Source organism: Dendropsophus ebraccatus, chromosome 14 (genome assembly GCF_027789765.1).
Source record: "Dendropsophus ebraccatus isolate aDenEbr1 chromosome 14, aDenEbr1.pat, whole genome shotgun sequence".
NCBI classification, from domain to species: Eukaryota; Metazoa; Chordata; class Amphibia; order Anura; family Hylidae; genus Dendropsophus; species Dendropsophus ebraccatus.
In genome coordinates, this window is record NC_091467.1 from 76,874,903 (window position 1) to 76,895,790 (window position 20,888).

The window sequence follows — 20,888 nt, forward strand, 5'->3', positions numbered from 1 at the left end:
TTCCTATAAGTGACGCACAGGCCGGATATTACAGACGTCTCCGACTCCTATCGCTGTCGGTGCGCTCCAGTGTATTATAATAGCAGCAGCCGGGGGGTGGGGGGGTACAATGTCTGGGCCCTTACTCCTGGCCCATTAGGATGCCTGATGGTAGGCAGGGGCCTATAGGTGATGTTAAGGGGCCTGGTAGGGTTTACATAGAAAGTCCTCTGTGTGTGGCTCCCTGTGACGGACTGTGCGCCCGCTGGTGGGTATGATGGATTCTAGAGTATGGACGTATCTAGCAATAGAGCACGGACAATGAAGGCTGGAGACTGTGATTACATCTGAAGTAGTGATATCATGGAGGGTCTAGATGCAAGCTTTGGGATCCCTGGCTTAAAGGAGAAGTCCGACTAAAATTTTATTAAAGTATTGTGTTGCCCCCCAAAAGTTATACAAATCCCCAATATACACTTATTACAGGAAATGCTTAAAAAGTGCTTTTTTTCCTGCACTTCTGCATCAAGGCTTCCCTTCCTGGATAACATGGAGATGTCATTCCATGGATAACATGGTGATGTCACTTCCTGGATAACATGGTGGTTTCACTTTCTGGATAACATGGTGGTGTCACTTCCTGGATAACACGGTGATGTCACTTCCTGGATAACACGGTGGCGTCACTTCCTGGATAACATGGCGACATCACTTCCTGGATAACATGGTGATGTCACTTCCTGGATAACATGGTGATGTCATTTCCTGAATAACACGGTGACGTCACTTCGTGGATAACATGGCGACGTCACTTCCTGGATAACATGGTGATGTCACTTCCTGGATAACATGGTGATGTCATTTCCTGGATAACATGGTGGTCTCACTTCCTGGATAACACAGTGATGTCACTTTCTGAATAACACGGTGACGTCACTCCCTGGATAACATAGTGATGCCACTTCCTGAATAACATGGAGATGTCATTCCATGGATAACATGGTGATGTCACTTCCTGGATAACATGGTGATGTCACTTCCTGGATAACATGGTTGTGGCTGCTAGAGAGGATGATGGCAGGGGGACACTGAGAGACACAGGGCACTGGAGGGAGATTGAGCATCCCTCTGCCATCATCCTCTGCAGCAGCCACAGCCCGCACAGCTCTGGGAGTCGGGTCGGACATCACCATGTTATCCAGGAAGTGACATCACCATGTTATCCAGGAAGTGACATCACCGTGTTATCCAGGAAGTGACATCACCGTGTTATCCAGGAAGTGACATCACCATGTTACCCAGGAAGTGACACCACCATGTTATCCAGGAAGGGACATCACCGTGTTATCCAGGAAGTGACATTACCGTGTTATCCAGGAAGTGACATCACCGTGTTATCCAGGAAGTGACATCACCGTGTTATCCAGGAAGTGACATCACCATGTTACCCAGGAAGTGAAGCCTTGATGCAGTAGTAAGTGCAGGGAAAAAAAGCTCTTTATGTGCATTTCCTGTAATAAGTCTATATTGGGGATTTTTATAACTTTTGGGGGGCAATACAATACTTTAACAAAAATTTTGCTGGACTTCTCCTTTAATACTTTAGTTGTACATGGTGGAGGGCGGGTTTTCCTAAGAAAAACAAAAGTTTACTCCACGGCTGAGGGTTGAAAAAAATGATAAGCTATACTCACCTCCTCTCGGCTCCCACACTCCCAGTCCCCCTTCTTCTTGGTTCCTTTGTCTTTCCATCTCCACAGAAACTTCTCAGGCAATCACAATGGCTTGTGTGCAAGACGCATAGCTCTGCGCGTTTCCTCCATAAACTAAGCTACAAACTAAACAAATCTCCCACTGATGACTATTTGCTGCTTTGGCCGTCGGGCAGAGCGCACCAGATAGAAATGGTCAGCTTTCCAGGCTTCCGTGGCTGCTCCGAACCCTTCAGATTCTTATAAGACGGATGTACAACGCTACAGACAGGATTCATCCTATAGAAGGGGAAGCCGCCCAGAATTACAAAAAATGACGTCTCCCGAAACCCATACGGGGATTACAAATACCTCTTGTAAGGATCTACCATTTAGCCGCTCTGGTTACACTGGCTACTTCTCCGACTAGAAGCTAGAAAATGACCACATTACTTCACACCAAGGGTAAAGAACCATATCAACCCATATCAAAGCGAGCCGCCTACCCGTGGACACCAGAGGTGTGGTGAGCCCCCCAGGTGTTATGTCAGAGGAACGGCCGGTCACTTGCTAGGTGGTAAAGTGTGACGCCACGCTGGTAGTGGTTGTCCGAGATTTAGCCGGGCCTTAAGATGTTGTCGTGACGCTAGTGTCCGGTGGGCACATAGGTGTGATGGCACGACTGCTTTTAGTTTAGAAGGCCGGTTGTACCTTGTTCCCCTGTGGACAGTGTCCTGCCGGGCTGCTATGGGGTCCCTTGGGGTGATATCACAGTTGGTCGGAGTGGTGTAGTGACCCTCCCGGACTATTGGAACTGCCACCCACAGTACACTGTGTCGGTGTGAGGAGAAGAATCACAGAGTCTCTTTATTATAAATAATCTCGTTTTTTACTTGAGAAATATTTGTGTGCAGCAAGTTATACAGCTTTGCTTTGACAGGGTACGGTACATAATAGTTCCCTTGATAAAGCACTTTATAAGACACTTGATGATACAGCAACCAGTAGAGTGTGGAGCGATGCAGAGTAGCAGAGAGGAGGATGTCGTGAAAGTCCCAACTCTTCCAGGATGTTGGAGGATGAGGTAGAACAGGCATGTCCAAATTTTTTTCGAAGAGTGCCAAATTTGATGAAGTGAACATGTGCGAGGGCCGACCATTTTACATGCTACATGCTATATGCTTTATAACACAGGCAGATAATAGCAAGCTGGATACCTGGGGGGCCGTAAAAGTTCGGAACGCGGGCCGCAAATGGCCCTCCGGCCGGACTTTGGACATGCCTGAGGTAGAAGAATACTTAGAAGAAGAAGAGAATACTTGTGCCTGTGTCAGCTGAACCGCCCTATGAGGGTGACACAAGGCCCCAGACCTTGTTACCTGGGATGAGCGGATTGCTGAGGATTTCCTGCTGACAACTGCGCTGCCTTAGCAACTTTGCTCTATCCGGATCAGTTTCTAGCTTATTGCCGTCTGTGGATACTGTCTGGCATTGTGACTCTCCTAGTCCACGGCGTGGGTTGGGGTTGTGTCTGACTTGTCCTTTTCTGTGAGGAGTTTAACACTGTACAGTGTCGTGTAGAATAGACTGAGAAGAAACTCTGAGCTGTGTCTTGTCTTGCTTCCTTCCCATACGGGGATCTGGCTAAGACTGAACTACACTTCCGGTCACCCATGTGACTTCCTTCCTCAGCGTGTCTATGGTGTGCTGTGAGTGGGTGAAGAGTGCATTAGAAGAAGTAAAGTGAGAGATGATAGGATAGAAGAAAAAAAGATTCCCATAGGTCCACAGATCCATGTGACACACAAATTAACAATAACCCTTTACATACTTCAGCCGTGCTGCTTCTGAGTACACATACCTAATACTGCGACATCTAGTGGCGAAACTTTATCACTACTCATCACCACTCAAGTACAATAAGCACAGACTTTTACGAAGGGTGTAACCAATAGCAACACCACAGGGCCACCTGCCCGGGGAGGCCAGAGCTGCCTACCCAAGGACGCCAGCCGCCCACCTGTGACACCAGCCCCCTGGGAGGCAATAAGGAAACTTATTCTAAGCTTCCATGCCGTCTGTCCAAATTCCTTCCCTTACAAAGAGACCTGCTTTCCCCCAAAGCCGTTCCAATAATCGACTTAGGGATTGGTCTCACAAACATCCAGATCCCGGGAGATCTAATCACAAGAGAGGCCTGTTAGAGGGGTAGTTCAGCATCGGCTTCGAGGAACATAACGTACAAAGAATGAGCAGAAAAATGATGAGGCGGACAGCTCTGTCGGGACGGACGGTTTTGTTTGTACATATATATATAAAGCACAGCAGGAATTTACCGTATCCTGTCTATACATGCGACTCTTAATGTTCTCTATGTCGCTGCAATTTTATTTGGGTCGTTGCTTGTCACTGTTCTTAATGAAATAGTTTAAAAAAAAATGAAAATAGAGCAAATGGCAATTTTAACCAAGATGAAGATGAGGCCATTGATGTAGATTTTGGAATTAGAGACCCCGCAGGTTATTGGAGGGACTGTCAGGCCTCACGTTTCCTCCTCTTGGCTCGATGACTTTCCTTTCCTTTGTCTTTCTCCTTGGTTTATATTGTTTTCTCCTTTTTCTCCTTCCTCCCATGAGCGCTCCCTCTCAGTAATAGGTTGTGAAGTCCCGGCATGGACCCGCTTCTGTCTCTGTTCTGCTGTCACATTGTTTTTTTCCTCCAAATCTCCCTGGATATGTAATTCCGTAGCTGTCTCTTCCAATCTTCCGGCTGCTGCTCTGAGGTGCACGCTCCTCTCTCCTTCCCCTCGCTCTCCCCTCTCCTTCTCTTTGCTTCTCTCCTCCTTCCCCTCATGTTCCCGTCTTCTTCCTTTCGCTCTCCCCTCTCCTACCCCACGCACTTCCCTCTCCTTTCCCTCGCTCTCCCCTCGCTTTCCCCTCTCCTACCCCTCTTTCTCCCTTCGCTCTCCTACTTACCCTCGCTCTCTCCTTCCCCTCGCTCTCCCCTCTCCCCCTTCCTCTCGCTCTCCCCTCTCCCCCTTCCTCTCGCTCTCCCCTCTCCTCCTTCCCCTCGCTCTTCCCTCTCCCCCTTCCTCTCGCTCTCCCCTCTCCTCCTTCCCCTCGCTCTCCCCTCTCCTCCTTCCCCTCGCTCTTCCCTCTCCTCCTTCCCCTCGCTCTTCCCTCTCCTCCTTCCCCTCGCTCTTCCCTCTCCTCCTTCCCCTCGCTCTTCCCTCTCCTCCTTCCCCTCGCTCTCCCCTCTCCTCCTTCCCCTCGCTCTCCCCTCTCCTCCTTCCCCTTGCTCTCCTCCTTCCCCTCGCTCTCCCCTCTCCTCCTTCCCCTCGCTCTCCTCCTTCCCCTCGCTCTCCCCTCTCTTCCTTCCCCTCGCTCTCCCCTCTCCTCCTTCCCCTCGCTCTCCCCTCTCCTTCTTCCCCTCGCTCTCTCCTTCCCCTCCTTCCCCTCGCTCTCCCCTCTCTCCTTCCCCTCGCTCTCCCCTCTCCTCCTTCCCCTCGCTCTCCCCTCTCCTCCTTCCCCTCGCTCTCCCCTCTCCCCTCCCCTCGCTCTCCCCTCTCCTTCTTCCCCTCGCTCTCCCCTCTCCTCCTTCCCCTCGCTCTCCCCTCTCCTCCTTCCCCTCGCTCTCCCCTCTCTCCTTCCCCTCGCTCTCCCTTCTCTCCTTCCCCTCGCTCTCCCCTCTCCTCCATTCCCTCGCTCTCCCCTCTCCTCCTTCCCCTCGCTCTCCCCTCTCCTCCTTCCCCTCGCTCTCCTCCTTCCCCTCGCTCTCCCCTCTCTCCTTCTTCCCCTCGCTCTCCCCTCTCTCCTTCTTCCCCTCGCTCTCCCCTCTCTCCTTCTTCCCCTCGCTCTCCCCTCTCTCCTTCTTCCCCTCGCTCTCCCCTCTCTTCCTTCCCCTCGCTCTCCCCCTTCCCCTCGCTCTCCCCTCTCCTCCTTCCCCTCGCTCTCCCCTCTCCTCCTTCCCCTCCTTCCCCTCGCTCTTCCCTCTCCTCCTTCCCCTCGCTCTTCCCTCTCCTCCTTCCCCTCGCTCTCCCCTCTCCTTCTTCCCCTCGCTCTCCCCTCTCCTCCATTCCCTCGCTCTCTCCTCCTTCCCCTCGCTCTCCCCTCTCCTCCTTCCCCTCGCTCTCCTCCTTCCCCTCGCTCTCCCCTCTCCTCCTTCCCCTCGCTCTCCTCCTTCCCCTCGCTCTCCCCTCTCTCCTTCTTCCCCTCGCTCTCCCCTCTCTCCTTCTTCCCCTCGCTCTCCCCTCTCTCCCCCTTCCCCTCGCTCTCCCCTCTCCTCCTTCCCCTCGCTCTCCCCTCTCCTCCTTCCCCTCGCTCTCCCCTCTCCTTCTTCCCCTCGCTCTCCCCTCTCCTTCTTCCCCTCGCTCTCCCCTCTCCTCCTTCCCCTCGCTCTCCCCTCTCCACCTTCCTCTCGCGCTCCTCTCCCCTCCTTCCCCTCGCTCTCCCCTCTCCTCCATTCCCTCGCTCTCCCCTCTCCTCCTTCCCCTCGCTCTCCCCTCTCCTCCTTCCCCTCGCTCTCCCCTCTCCCCCTTCCCCTCGCTCTCCCCTCTCCTCTTTCCCCTCGCTCTCCCCTCTCCTCCTTCCCCTCGCTCTCCCCTCTCTCCTTCCCCTCGCTCTCCCCTCTCTCCTTCCCCTCGCTCTCCCCTCTCCTCCTTCCCCTCTCCCCCTTCCCCTCGCTCTCCCCTCTCCTCCTTCCCCTCGCTCACCCCTCTCCTCCTTCCCCTCTCCTCCTTCCCCTCCTTCCCCTCGCTCTCCCCTCTCCTCCTTCCCCTCGCTCTCCCCTCTCTCCTTCCCCTCGCTCTCCCCTCTCCTCCTTCCCTCCTTCCCCTTGCTCTCCCCTCTCTCCTTCCCCTCGCTCTCCCCTCTCCTCCTTCCCCTCGCTCTCCCCTCTCTCCTTCCCCTCGCTCTCCCCTCTCCTCCTTCCCCTCGCTCTCCTCCTTCCCCTCTCCTCCTTCCCCTCGCTCTCCCCTCTCCTCCTTCCCCTCGCTCTCCCCTCTCCTCCTTCCCCTCGCTCTCCCCTCTCCTCCTTCCCCTCGCTCTCTCCTTCCCCTCGCTCTCTCCTTCCCCTCGCTCTCTCCTTCCCCTCGCTCTCTCCTTCCCCTCGCTCTCTCCTTCCCCTCGCTCTCCCCTCTCCTCCTTCCCCTCGCTCTCTCCTTCCCCTCTCCTCCTTCCCCTCGCTCTCTCCTTCCCCTCTCCTCCTTCCCCTCGCTCTCCCCTCTCCTCCTTCCCCTCGCTCTCCCCTCTCCTCCTTCCCCTCGCTCTCCCCTCTCCTCCTTCCCCTCGCTCTCCCCTCTCCTCCTTCCCCTCGCTCTCTCCTTCCCCTCGCTCTCTCCTTCCCCTCGCTCTCTCCTTCCCCTCGCTCTCTCCTTCCCCTCGCTCTCTCCTTCCCCTCGCTCTCCTCCTTCCCCTCGCTCTCCTCCTTCCCCTCGCTCTCCTCCTTCCCCTCGCTCTCTCCTTCCCCTCGCTCTCCTCCTTCCCCTCGCTCTCCTCCTTCCCCTCGCTCTCCTCCTTCCCCTCGCTCTCCCCTCTCCTCCTTCCCCTCGCTCTCCTCCTTCCCCTCGCTCTCCCCTCTCCTCCTTCCCCTCGCTCTCCTCCTTCCCCTCGCTCTCCCCTCTCCTCCTTCCCCTGGCTCTCTCCTTCCCCTCGCTCTCCTCCTTCCCCTCGCTCTCTCCTTCCCCTCGCTCTCCCCTCTCCTCCTTCCCCTCGCTCTCCCCTCTCCTTCTTCCCCTCGCTCTCCCCTCTCTCCTTCCCCTCGCTCTCCCCTCTCCTCCTTCCCCTCGCTCTCCCCTCTCCTTCTTCCCCTCGCTCTCCCCTCTCCCCCTTCCCCTCGCTCTCCCCTCTCCTCCTTCCCCTCGCTCTCCCCTCTCCTCTTTCCCCTCGCTCTCCTCTCCCCTCCTTCCCCTCGCTCTCCCTTCTCCTCCTTCCTTCTCTCTTTTCTCCTAGATCTTCCCTTTGCCTATCTATCCTTTCCTGCTTCCACCCTTACTTCTTCTCCATCTTCCTCCGTCACCCCTCACCCTCTGCCGTTCTCTTCTTCTCATTACGTTCGCTGTTGTTCTCTCGCTGTCCTTCGTTCTCTGACATCTTTTAGTACCTCTGTCACTTTTCCCCATTTCTTTGGTTTCTTTTCATTTTCCCGGATCAGTTTAGATTATGGCGTCCAATCCCCCAGTATAGATCCCCAGCCATTGGCTGCAGGTTATAGAAAGTTCTGGAGCCGGAGGAGACCTCATGTACAATCTCCTAGAACCCTTCTGGCAAATGTCAGAGCGGCAGCGTTACATTGGGAATACAAGAAACAAATTCATCTTGGGAAGTATTGTATATATATACGTGTATAGCTCCCGGGCCGCGAACCCTCCGCTCTCGAGGGATGAAGAGTATAAAGGTAAAATAACTGAGCACTAGATCTAATATACTCTCCGGCACTGTTCTTCTGAGACGTGTGAGGCGGTGAGATATATATAAACCAGATATGAACTCTGACCCCCTCAAGCACCAACTTACAACCCAGACTAGAAGAGGATATTGGCCCATGATTATTTTTTTTTAAATCTAGTTTTGCCCTTTATGATGATTGCTGACTCCTTAAAGGAACCTGAAATGCCAAAAATACTGGAGGTTCAATACCGCTTTGTACCTTCTTGTAAGGAGTATCATATTGGCAGCTTTCCCTGATATATAGCGCTATTATCTACCCCTTTTGTTACTGCCCCATATGCAGTAATCTGGGGCTACTAGGGGCTAGGTGTTAAGGGCTAGGTGTAAGGTGTTAGGGGCTAGGTGTTAAGGTGTAAGGTGTTAGGGGCTAGGTGTAAGGTGTTAGGGGCTAGGTGTAAGGTGTTAAGGGCTAGGTGTAAGGTGTTAAGGGCTAGGTGTAAGGTGTTAGGGGCTAGTTGTTAGGTGCTAGTTGTTAGGGGCGAGGGGCTAAGTGCTAGGGGCTAGGTCAGGGGCGTAACTTCCACTATAGCAGCCATAGCGGTTGCTATGGGGCTTGCTGCATCAGGGGGCCCCATAGCCTGCTCCTGCAATATACTGGACCCCCTGAGCCATCATCATTTGCAGCACCCATTGGCCGAGCTGGTCTACGGTATTTTGCAATTGTCCCTTTAACTGCAAGTACTCCTGACCAGCGCTTGCAGTTATGTAGTTTTGACTACACTTGACGGTTTAGTGGTCAGTTTGGGGGCCCAATCAAAAGTTTGCTATGGGGCCCAGCCAATTCTAGTTACGCCCGTGGGCTAGGGGTTAGGTGTACCAACTAGGCACTTATCAGGATGGCCAGCTGTGGTATGCCCACCCCCAGGTATACTGACACATGACTTTGTAAAAGATAGAACAGGTGTAGGTGCGAGGACAGAGTAATCATAAGTTCTTAAACAGGTTGAACAGCAAAAACTGGTGCAAATCTTCAGTGCGATACAAAAATAGTACTTTTGGCAGTAAGGTGCAGTATAATAATGTGGTGCACCACTATGGTGTTTGACCGGTCATTTGCCAGATGGTACTGTGTGACACCACTACTGTGGTGGTTGGTCGGGATATACTGTAGCTCAGCCAGATGGTACTGTGTGACACCACTACTGTGGTGGTTGGTCGGGATATACTGTAGCTCAGCCAGATGGTACTGTGTGACGCCACTACTGTGGTGGTTGGTCGGGATATACTGTAGCTCAGCCAGATGGTACTGTGTGACGCCACTACTGTGGTGGTTGGTCGGGATATACTGTAGCTCAGCCAGATGGTACTGTGTGACGCCACTACTGTGGTGGTTGGTCGGGATATACTGTAGCTCAGCCAGATGGTAGGCTGTAGTGACGTCAGTGCTGGTTGGGCACACAGGTATGGAGGCACACCTGTTTTTATTTTAGGGAGGCTAGCTATACCCTTTCCCCTGTGTTCGGTGACCTGTCGGGCTGTGAGGGGGTCCCTTGGGCGCTTAGCCGTGCTGGCTTGGTTGCATGCTGAGAAGTAGAGTGAGTACAGAGGAGAGGAGTAGGTCGTGAAAGTCCCAACACAAGTAGTAATGTGCTCTGCTGGAACTTTAGCAGTAGAATACTTGACAGTAGAGAGAATACTTGTTCTTGTGTTTTGACTTCTGTCTTTATACCACCTATTGCCGTACAGTGTCGGGAGACCCGTCCTCCTAGGGTGACACGAGCCCCAGACCTTGTTACCTGGGTTTAGCAGAGTAGTCAGGTTTTCCTGGTTACACCTGCTAGATAGAGTACATATGCCCGTAGCAACTTTACTCTATCCGGATCAGTTCCTCTTGCTTTCAGGATACTGTCTTGCACCTTTATATATGTTCACGGCGTGGGCTGGAATGATCTCCGACTTGTCCCCTCTGTGAGTGTTTAGCACTGCATAGTGAGTAGAAGTGCTGCTTTTAAGAAACTAGTGTCTATGTGTCTGTCCGCTACCTCACTCCTCCCTCTCCCCATGTGACAACTTCCTACAGGGTATGTAATACCTCCTGTGAGTGGTGGAGAAGAGAGTGCAAAAGTAGGAGGAGAATAGAGATAGGTGGAGAAAAGAGCTCTCATTGGTGCTATTATTGTTGAGTACTACAGCTGTGCGATACTTATATACAAGATATACAAACTAGCGACATCTAGTGGCAAAACTTACATTACACTTCATTAGCACTTTTACTAAGAGTACAGACTTTTGCGAGGGTTTTATAAACCAGCAACACCCGTGGTGGGACACCACAATAACTATAGTCCTTCTCCTGGCGGACAACACTGAGTACTTGAGGTATATAAGTAGGTTCTGTGTACTTGGTTTACTTTTCAGGTTAGGTTAAGGTTTGGTTTGATTAGACTCGACTTGTGAAAGAGGCTAGGGGGCTACTAAGGGGCCTCGCCTAAACAGTATCAGAACTCTGTCACGGTGACTGGCTTGGTAGAAGCTTGGTGGTTTAGGGGATACCGCCCTTTGATGAACAGATCACAGAGTGCCAGTTCTGGTAGCACGAACCCCAGGCTTGCACAACCAGGCATAGCTAGCCACTCAAGGTTCCCCGAGATCGCAGAGTGAAGATCAATGGAGTACTTTGGCTTAGTCACACTTTGCTCCACTGCAGACAAACCTTTGTGTTACTGGAAGGTCCTGACTTATACAGAATAGTCATCTCAGACATAGGCAAGGTGGTCCTATATGGCAGTTACCCCACCCTTAGCACCGTATAACTCCTGTACAGAATCTGTCATAGAGACCCTGTCAGAGGACCTGGCCTCCAGGCCAGGCACTGGAGTAAACTTCAGCCAGAACAGCAATCCATACACACACTGATATAAACTAGATCTGATCTAGAGAACCCCACCTAAGGACCTTCGGGGAGCTTTTATAGTAGTAGACGGGACCTGTCTCCCATTGGTGGGGAAGCTTCTGGAACAAGCTGAACCTAAGTGTTTGATAGGTTGTTGTGTTGTGTGTACCCAGCCTAAGGGTTGGACAACAATGACCAGAAACAAGTGGAACATTAACCCTTGTGATACCTTCAGCTGTGCAATAAGTAGACTGCCGTCTCCCTTTCCTGTGGGGGCACTTTATGTCCCTGGTGGGGCTGGTTCACGGGGGAAACAAAAAATATCAGTGTAAAATAAAGCCTTTTATTATAAGCTCTACACACCCTATACAATCTATCTCTACAGGTGACCCCCATCCCCGGCCTTACCCTGGACTTCTCTAGTGTTGCCCATCCTGTGCCGTGGACTTGAGTCTAGGTCCTGTTATTAAACAACATAAATTCAGTCCCCAAAATTCTCTAGATCCCCAACGTGTTTCCCCTTAGTTATAGGGTTCATCAGGGAGAAGAGAGATGCACAACAACACGTAGAGGAGAAAACACGTGGAACCACTAATACGGAGGTGGAAGTGGTCCTAGCAGTCTGCGGTATAGTGTGCTAGGTGTGCTATAGTGTAACATTTATCACACAGCATTTACGGTGGTCTCCATACTAGATAACAGGGTAGACTGCGGACCCCTTATTAGTGATGACCAGTATACAAGGAAGCCAGACGGTCGCACTCGGCCAATACACGGCTCACATTGTCCTCCCCTTAGGGTACTATGAAGCAATTTTTCGACGATCGACAATTAACGATAAACGATCTCAAACGACCGCTATGGCGAACAACCTGAAATCGTTCACCCAATTACACGGAACAATGATCGTTACTTAGGATGGTTCTTGTGGTCGTATTGTTGTCGCTATTGCGTTTGTCGCTACTTGCGTTCGTCTTATTCCATGCGAACGATCATCGATAAAAATAGATCCAAATTCTATCTAACAACTAACGATTTCTCGTTGGTCGTATAATAGTCTGCTATTACACTAAACGATTATCGTTCAAATCCGAATGATCTAACGATTTTTTGAACGATAATCGCCCCGTGTAATAGGGCCCTTAGTCTGTTCTGTCGCCGGTGATGTAGACCTCGAGGATCAGCGTGTATCTGCTGAGCGTTCTAGACGTCTCCTGTGCTGCTGATCCTGTGCGGCGGCTGCACGGGATGTAACTTTGTAGATCACCGCTGATTTTTTTGACGCTGTTCATTTTGGCTAATACAGAATTTTTGCACAAGGTGAATTTTTTTGCTCATAATTAATCAAGGTAAATGATTTCCCCAGTTCACATCATGTTCACCTCCCCTCAGATTTTCTGCCCGGAGTGGGGGGGGGGGGGGTCAGGTAAGCTGCATTATTCTTGTCATTTATTAAGTGCAATTTTTTTTGTACTTTACTGCTACCCTGGCACACTTGCTTATCCGAGCTACTTTAGGTAGAAATTATGCACAAATTATCAGTGCACGGTGCCTAATAATACATCCCGCACAGGAGAAGCAATAAGCGGGGTGTGTGATAATTGACACCTGTACAAGGAAACTGCACAGATGATACTTCCCCCCCTGGATTGGGCGTGGATTCCCATACAGGGGGCGTGGATTCCCATACAGGGGGCGTGGATTCCCATACAGGGGGCGTGGATTCCCATACAGGGGGCGTGGATTCCCATACAGGGGGCGTGGATTCCCATACAGGGGGCGTGGATTCCCATACAGGGGGCGTGGATTCCCATACAGGGGGCGTGGATTCCCATACAGGGGGCGTGGATTCCCATGCAGGGGGCGTGGATTCCCAGAGAGGGGGCGTGGATTCCCAGAGAGGGGGCGTGGATTCCCATAAAGGGGGTGTGGATTCCTAGAGAGGGGGGCGTGGATTCCCATACGGGGGCATGGATTACTATACAGGAGGTGTGGATTCCTATACAGGGGGCGTGTATTCCCATACAGGGGGCGTGTATTCCCATATGGGGGCGTGTATTCCCATATGGGGGCGTGTATTCCCATATGGGGGCGTGTATTCCCATATGGGGGCGTGTATTCCCATATGGGGGGCGTGTATTCCTATATGGGAGTCGTGCTGCAGCCATACATTACTCTGTTGATCATTATTGTCGTTCAGTATTTCCTGATCCCAGCAGTGTTTTTTCTTCTTTGCTACAAGCCCACCATTCTAGATCTATAGGGGGTCTTAGCATTTGGTTGAATATACTGAATAGTCAGATGGGCGGGAACTGTATTGTGGGTGTGGTTAGTAGGCTGAGGGGGCGTGGATCCGGTTAGGGGGAGGGATGATTATGAGCTCCCAATGACACCCCTGAGACTAGCAGTCACACCCGATTATGTAATAAAGTCCCCGCCCATTTGACTATTTAGTAGCAGTCAGCCAAATAGTACTTTAGCAGCAACTTATCGGGACTCCTTGCAGATTTTGTCCGGATTGGATTTGAACCCAGGTCCCTGGAATTGTAAGACAAAGTCCTGTATTTTCTATTGCGCGCCCTTTCCGCCGTTATTCTTCACCGTTGCCGTTTCTGCTGCTGCTCTGGATCTGCGGCTGTCGCATTGCCTTATGCAGGGTGTAAGGTTTGATGCGTTGCTGCAGACGCTTGGTCTCTCCATCAGTCTCTCGGTATCGCTCCCCCTTCTCCCCGTGCTGCAGGCTCTTCCCCCTCTGCATGTTTCAGATTTTTACGGCTCTGTTGACAGATGGTGCGCTGCGGCCCTTGAAGGGAAACTAAATACTACGGCTAAGGAGCCAGAGACGGGGGGGGGGGGGGGGGGGGGGGGGGGGGGGGGGGAGAAACCGAGGGCGAAGACGGGAAGAAAGATGTGAGGGAAGAACGGTGGGAACAGGTGCCAAGGGGACATAGGGGATAATGGCCGCCAGTATGATGTATGGCCGACCTCTGTGCATTATCAGCCCCAATGATGAAGTGGCTGCGTTCCCGCTAATCTGACCCTAACACGCGGTTACGGTGAACAAGGTTCCTGCGCGGTGCTCACCATAAATGCCGGAGAGCGCCATGCCGCAGCTAGCGTAGAATTAGTCCAGCGGAATGATGGGATTATTGCAGCAGGACACCATGGCGGCCGGGAGCGACTGACTACACCGTGCTACAGACTGTGCTGGTGTCCCCGACCGGCTGCAGCCGCAACGTCCTATGGGAGATTCATAGAGATGATCCAGTACGGTCAGTCTATGATCAGGTGTATGCAGCCTCATAGACAACCAGCATGCCCGGCGTGCCTCTAAGGAGATTACAGGTTAGGATAAACATCAGCTTCTCCAATAAACACAGAGGGGAACCGGGTATCTCCTGAAGGAAACAGGAGAGTCTGACCCGGAAGAGGCCTGTTTATAAGGGGTTTCCCTTATGGTAAAGGGGGTCACCGGGGACAAAACTGCATGATTGATGCCTGAGGCTCAGTGCTGGAAGGGAAACCCTGCACATCAGTCATGTAGGGGACAGAGGAGGCTAACATACTACTGCAGCATGCATGCCTCCTCCCTCCCCCACCCCTCCCTGCATGATGGATGCCTGAGGGTCAGTGCTGGAAGGGAAACCCTGCACATCAGTCATGTAGGGGACAGAGGAGGCTCACATACTGCAGCATGCATGCCTCCTCCCTCCCCCACCCCTCCCTACATGATTGATGCCTGAGGGTCAGTGCTGGAAGGGAAACCCTGCACATTAGTCATGTAGGGGACAGAGGAGGCTCACACACTGCAGCATGCATGCCTCCTCCCTCCCCCACCCCTCCCTACATGATGGATGCCTGAGGCTCAGTGCTGGAAGAGAAACCCTGCACATCAGTCATGTAGGGGACAGAGGAGGCTAACATACTACTGCAGCATGCATGCCTCCTCCCTCCCCCACCCCTCCCTGCATGATGGATGCCTGAGGGTCAGTGCTGGAAGGGAAACCCTGCACATCAGTCATGTAGGGGACAGAAGAGGCTCACATACTGCAGCATGCATGCCTCCTCCCTCCCCCACCCCTCCCTGCATGATGGATGCCTGAGGGTCAGTGCTGGAAGGGAAACCCTGCACATCAGTCATGTAGGGGACAGAAGAGGCCCACATACTGCAGCACAGCACAACTTTCATGACACTTTATCTCGGAAGGAAAACATGATTTTATAACTTTGCAGGAAGTCATAATTTGTTTTATCTCCTGGCTCTGCAGCTCTGAGTATGATATACAGCTGGTATACGTATATTGAGTTCTGGGATATGTATGTATGCGTGCTGCCAGTCTCCTTCAGCAGTATATACTTGCCCTCCATGCTGCTGTGGGATCCGGCATCTTCAGGAGAATCGTTCAGAGGCGGGTCTATCACACTATCTGCGCCCGCCCCTCTCACTGGCGGCTGCTGTGTGTACAGGCTGCTGGCTGTCAATCATTCTGGAGGAAGCAGGGCGGGCGCAGACCGTGATACATATCATTTTTAAATAGCTGTTTGAACTATTTCTATCGTTTCTTTCATATTTCAGCTTTGTTCACGGAAATCCCACATGATGTTAGCGCGCACCCTGGAGAAGACGTGGAGATGGCGTGTTCCTTCCGTGGCAGCGGTGACATCCCCTACTCGCTGGAGATCCAGTGGTGGTATATCCGTACCCACAAGGACTGGGCAAACAAGGAAACATGGGCAGACAGCCAGGTAATGTGCTGGAGGGGTATATGGAGGATTAGTGATGGAGGGGTATATGGAGGATATAGTGATGGAGGGGTATATGGAGGATATAGTGATGGAGGGGTATATGGAGGATATAGTGATGGAGGGGTATATGGAGGATTAGTGATGGAGGGGTATATGGGGGATATAGTGATGAAGGGTATATGGAGGATATAGTGATGGAGGGGTATATGGGGGATTAGTGATGGAGGGGTATATGGGGGATATAGTGATGGAGGGGTATATGGAGGATATAGTGATGGAGGGGTATATGGGGGATATAGTGATGGAGGGGTATATGGAGGATATAGTGATGGAGGGGTATATGGGGGATATAGTGATGGAGGGTATATGGAGGATTAGTGATGGAGGGGTATATGGAGGATTAGTGATGGAGGGTATATGGAGGATTAGTGATGGAGGGTATATGGGGGATATAGTGATGGAGGGGTATATGGGGGATTAGTGATGAAGGGTATATGGAGGATATAGTGATGGAGGGGTATATGGGGGATTAGTGATGAAGGGTATATGGAGGATTAGTGATGGATGGGTATATGGAGGATTAGTGATGGAGGGGTATATGGAGGATATAGTGATGGAGGGGTATATGGAGGATTAGTGATGGAGGGTATATGGAGGATATAGTGATGGAGGGGTATATGGAGGATTAGTGATGGAGGGTATATGGGGGATTAGTGATGGAGGGGTATATGGAGGATATAGTGATGGAGGGGTATATGGAGGATTAGTGATGGAGGGGTATATGGGGGATATAGTGATGGAGGGGTATATGGAGGATTAGTGATGGAGCGGTATATGGAGGATATAGTGATGGAGGGGTATATGGAGGATTAGTGATGGAGGGGTATATGGAGGATATAGTGATGGAGGGGTATATGGAGGATTAGTGATGGAGGGTATATGGGGGATATAGTGATGGAGGGTATATGGGGGATTAGTGATGGAGGGGTATATGGAGGATTAGTGATGGCGGGGTATATGGGGGATATAGTGATGGAGGGGTATATGGAGGATTAGTGATGGAGGGGTATATGGATGATTAGTGATGGAGGGTATATGGGGGATATAGTGATGGAGGGTATATGGAGGATTAGTGATGGAGGGGTATATGGAGGATTAGTGATGGAGGGGTATATGGAGGATATAGTGATGGAGGGGTATATGGAGGATTAGTGATGGAGGGGTATATGGGGGATATAGTGATGAAGGGTATATGGAGGATATAGTGATGGAGGGGTATATGGAGGATTAGTGATGGAGGGGTATATGGAGGATTAGTGATGAGGGGTATATGGAGGATTAGTGATGGAGGGGTATATGGGGGATATAGTGATGGAGGGGTATATGGAGGATATAGTGATGAAGGGTATATGGAGGATATAGTGATGGAGGAGTATATGGAGGATTAGTGATGGAGGGGTATATGGAGGATTAGTGATGGAGGGGTATATGGAGGATTAGTGATGGAGGGGTATATGGAGGATTAGTGATGGAGGGGTATATGGAGGATTAGTGATGAAGGGTATATGGAGGATATAGTGATGGAGGAGTATATGGAGGATTAGTGATGGAGGGGTATATGGAGGATTAGTGATGGGGGGGTATATGGAGGATTAGTGATGGAGGGGTATATGGAGGATTAGTGATGGAGGGGTATATGGAGGATTAGTGATGGAGGGGTATATGGAGGATATAGTGATGGAGGGGTATATGGAGGATTAGTGATGGAGGGGTATATGGAGGATTAGTGATGGAGGGGTATATGGAGGATTAGTGATGGAGGAGTATATGAAGGATTAGTGATGGAGGGGTATATGGGGGATTAGTGATGAAGGGGTATATGGGGGATATAGTGATGGAGGAGTATATGGAGGATATAGTGATGGAGGGGTATATGGAGGATTAGTGATGGAGGGGTATATGGAGGATTAGTGATGGAGGGATATATGGAGGATATATTGATGGAGGGTATATGGAGGATTAGTGATGGAGGGTATATGGAGGATATAGTGATGGAGGGGTATATGGAGGATATATTGATGGAGGGTATATGGGGGATTAGTGATGAGGGGTATATGGAGGATTAGTGCTGGAGGGGTATATGGAGGATTAGTGATGGAGGGGTATATGGAGGATTAGTGATGGAGGGTATATGGGGGATATAGTGATGGAGGGGTATATGGGGGATATAGTGATGGAGGAGTATATGGAGGATATATTGATGGAGGGTATATGGGGGATTAGTGATGGAGGGGTATATGGAGGATTAGTGATGAGGGGTATATGGAGGATATATTGATGGAGGGTATATGGGGGATATAGTGATGGAGGAGTATATGGAGGATATAGTGATGGAGGGTATATGGAGGATTAGTGATGGAGGAGTATATGGGGGATTAGTGATGGAGGGGTATATGGGGGATTAGTGATGGAGGGTATATGGGGGATATAGTGATGGAGGAGTATATGGAGGATATAGTGATGGAGGGTATATGGAGGATTAGTGATGGAGGGTATATGGAGGATTAGTGATGGAGGGGTATATGGAGGATATAGTGATGGAGGGGTATATGGAGGATTATTGATGGAGGGGTATATGGAGGATTAGTGATGGAGGGGTATATGGGGGATATAGTGATGGAGGGGTATATGGAGGATTAGTGATGGAGGGGTATATGGAGGATATAGTGATGGAGGGGTATGTGGAGGATTAGTGATGAGGGGTATATGGGGGATTAGTGATGGAGGGGTATATGGAGGATATAGTGATGGAGGGGTATATGGGGGATATAGTGATGGAGGGGTATATGGAGGATTAGTGATGGAGGGGTATATGGAGGATATAGTGATGGAGGGGTATATGGGGGATATAGTGATGGAGGGGTATATGGAGGATATAGTGATGGAGGGGTATATGGAGGATATAGTGATGGAGGGTATATGGGGGATATAGTGATGGAGGGGTATATGGAGGATATAGTGATGGAGGGGTATATGGGGGATATAGTGATGGAGGGGTATATGGAGGATTAGTGATGGAGGGGTATATGGAGGATTAGTGATGGAGGGGTATATGGGGGATATAGTGATGGAGGGGTATATGGATGATTAGTGATGGAGGGGTATATGGGGGATATAGTGATGGAGGGTATATGGAGGATTAGTGATGGAGGGTATATGGGGGATATAGTGATGGAGGGGTATATGGAGGATATAGTGATGGAGGGTATATGGAGGATTAGTGATGGAGGGTATATGGAGGATTAGTGATGGAGTAGGGTTATGTATATGTGAAGGGTTATGTATATGTATAGGGTTATGTATATGTATAGGGTTATGTATATGTGTAGGGTTATGTGTTGGCTATATGTGTAGTGTTATGTATATGTGTAGGGTAATGTATATGTGTATGGTTATGTATATGTGTAGGGGTTATGTATATGTGTAGGGTTATGTGTTGGCTATATGTGTAGGGTTATGTATATGTGTAGGGTTATGTATATGTGTAGTGTTATGTATATGTATAGGGTTATGTATATGTGTAGTGTTATGTATATGTGTAGTGGTATATATATGTGTAGTGTTATGTATATGTGTAGGGTTATGTATATGTATAGGGTTATGTGTTGGCTATATGTGTAGGGTTATGTATATGTATAGGGTTATGTGTTGGCTATATGTATAGGGTTATGTATATGTGTAGGGTTATGTATATGTGTAGTGTTATGTATATGTATAGGGTTATGTATATGTGTAGTGTTATGTATATGTGTAGGGTTATGTATATGTGTAGTGTTATGTATATGTGTAGGGTTATGTATATGTATAGGGTTATGTGTTGGCTATATGTGTAGGGTTATGTATATGTGTAGTGTTATGTATATGTATAGGGTTATGTATATGTGTAGTGTTATGTATATGTGTAGTGTTATGTATATGTGTAGGGTTATGTATATGTGTAGTGTTATGTATATGTGTAGGGTTATGTATATGTGTAGGGTTATGTATATGTGTAGGGTTATGTATATGTGTAGGGTTATGTATATGTGTAGGGGTTATGTATATGTGTAGGGTTATGTATATGTGTAGGGGTTATGTATATGTATAGTGTTATGTATATGTGTAGGGTTATGTATATGTGTATGGTTATGTATATGTATAGGGTTATGTATATGTATAGGGCTATGTATATGTGTAGGGGTTATGTATATGTGTAGGGTTATGTATATGTGTAGGGTTATGTATATGTATAGTGTTATGTATATGTGTAGTGTTATGTATATGTATAGGGTTATGTATATGTGTAGTGTTATGTATATGTGTAGGGGTATGTATATGTGTAGTGTTATGTATATGTGTAGGGGTTATGTATATGTATAGTGTTATGTATATGGGGGATATAGTGATGGAGGGTATATGGAGGATTAGTGATGGAGGGGTATATGGAGGATTAGTGATGGAGGGGTATATGGAGGATATAGTGATGGAGGGGTATATGGAGGATTAGTGATGGAGGGGTATATGGGGGATATAGTGATGAAGGGTATATGGAGGATATAGTGATGGAGGAGTATATGGAGGATTAGTGATGGAGGGGTATATGGAGGATTAGTGATGAGGGGTATATGGAGGATTAGTGATGGAGGGGTATATGGGGGATATAGTGATGGAGGGGTATATGGAGGATATAGTGATGAAGGGTATATGGAGGATATAGTGATGGAGGAGTATATGGAGGATTAGTGATGGAGGGGTATATGGAGGATTAGTGATGGAGGGGTATATGGAGGATTAGTGATGGAGGGGTATATGGAGGATTAGTGATGGAGGGGTATATGGAGGATTAGTGATGAAGGGTATATGGAGGATATAGTGATGGAGGAGTATATGGAGGATTAGTGATGGAGGGGTATATGGAGGATTAGTGATGGGGGGGTATATGGAGGATTAGTGATGGAGGGGTATATGGAGGATTAGTGATGGAGGGGTATATGGAGGATTAGTGATGGAGGGGTATATGGAGGATATAGTGATGGAGGGGTATATGGAGGATTAGTGATGGAGGGGTATATGGAGGATTAGTGATGGAGGGGTATATGGAGGATTAGTGATGGAGGAGTATATGAAGGATTAGTGATGGAGGGGTATATGGGG

At 49.8% G+C, this 20,888-nt stretch overlaps 1 protein-coding gene across 3 annotated transcripts in view; it reads left to right on the forward strand.

The window, feature by feature from the left end:
- The window catches only part of VSTM2L (V-set and transmembrane domain containing 2 like), an 82,754-nt gene that overhangs the window by 34,879 nt on the left and 26,987 nt on the right, over positions 1–20,888 (forward strand). For 2 of the 3 annotated variants that reach the window (XM_069953613.1, XM_069953614.1), the window contains exon 2: positions 15,526–15,695. In XM_069953613.1, the coding sequence (XP_069809714.1) occupies positions 15,526–15,695 (170 nt within the window). Of the gene's footprint in view, positions 1–7,535; positions 8,064–15,525; positions 15,696–20,888 lie in introns of those variants that run through there. The other variant, XM_069953612.1, reaches the window with a different exon arrangement.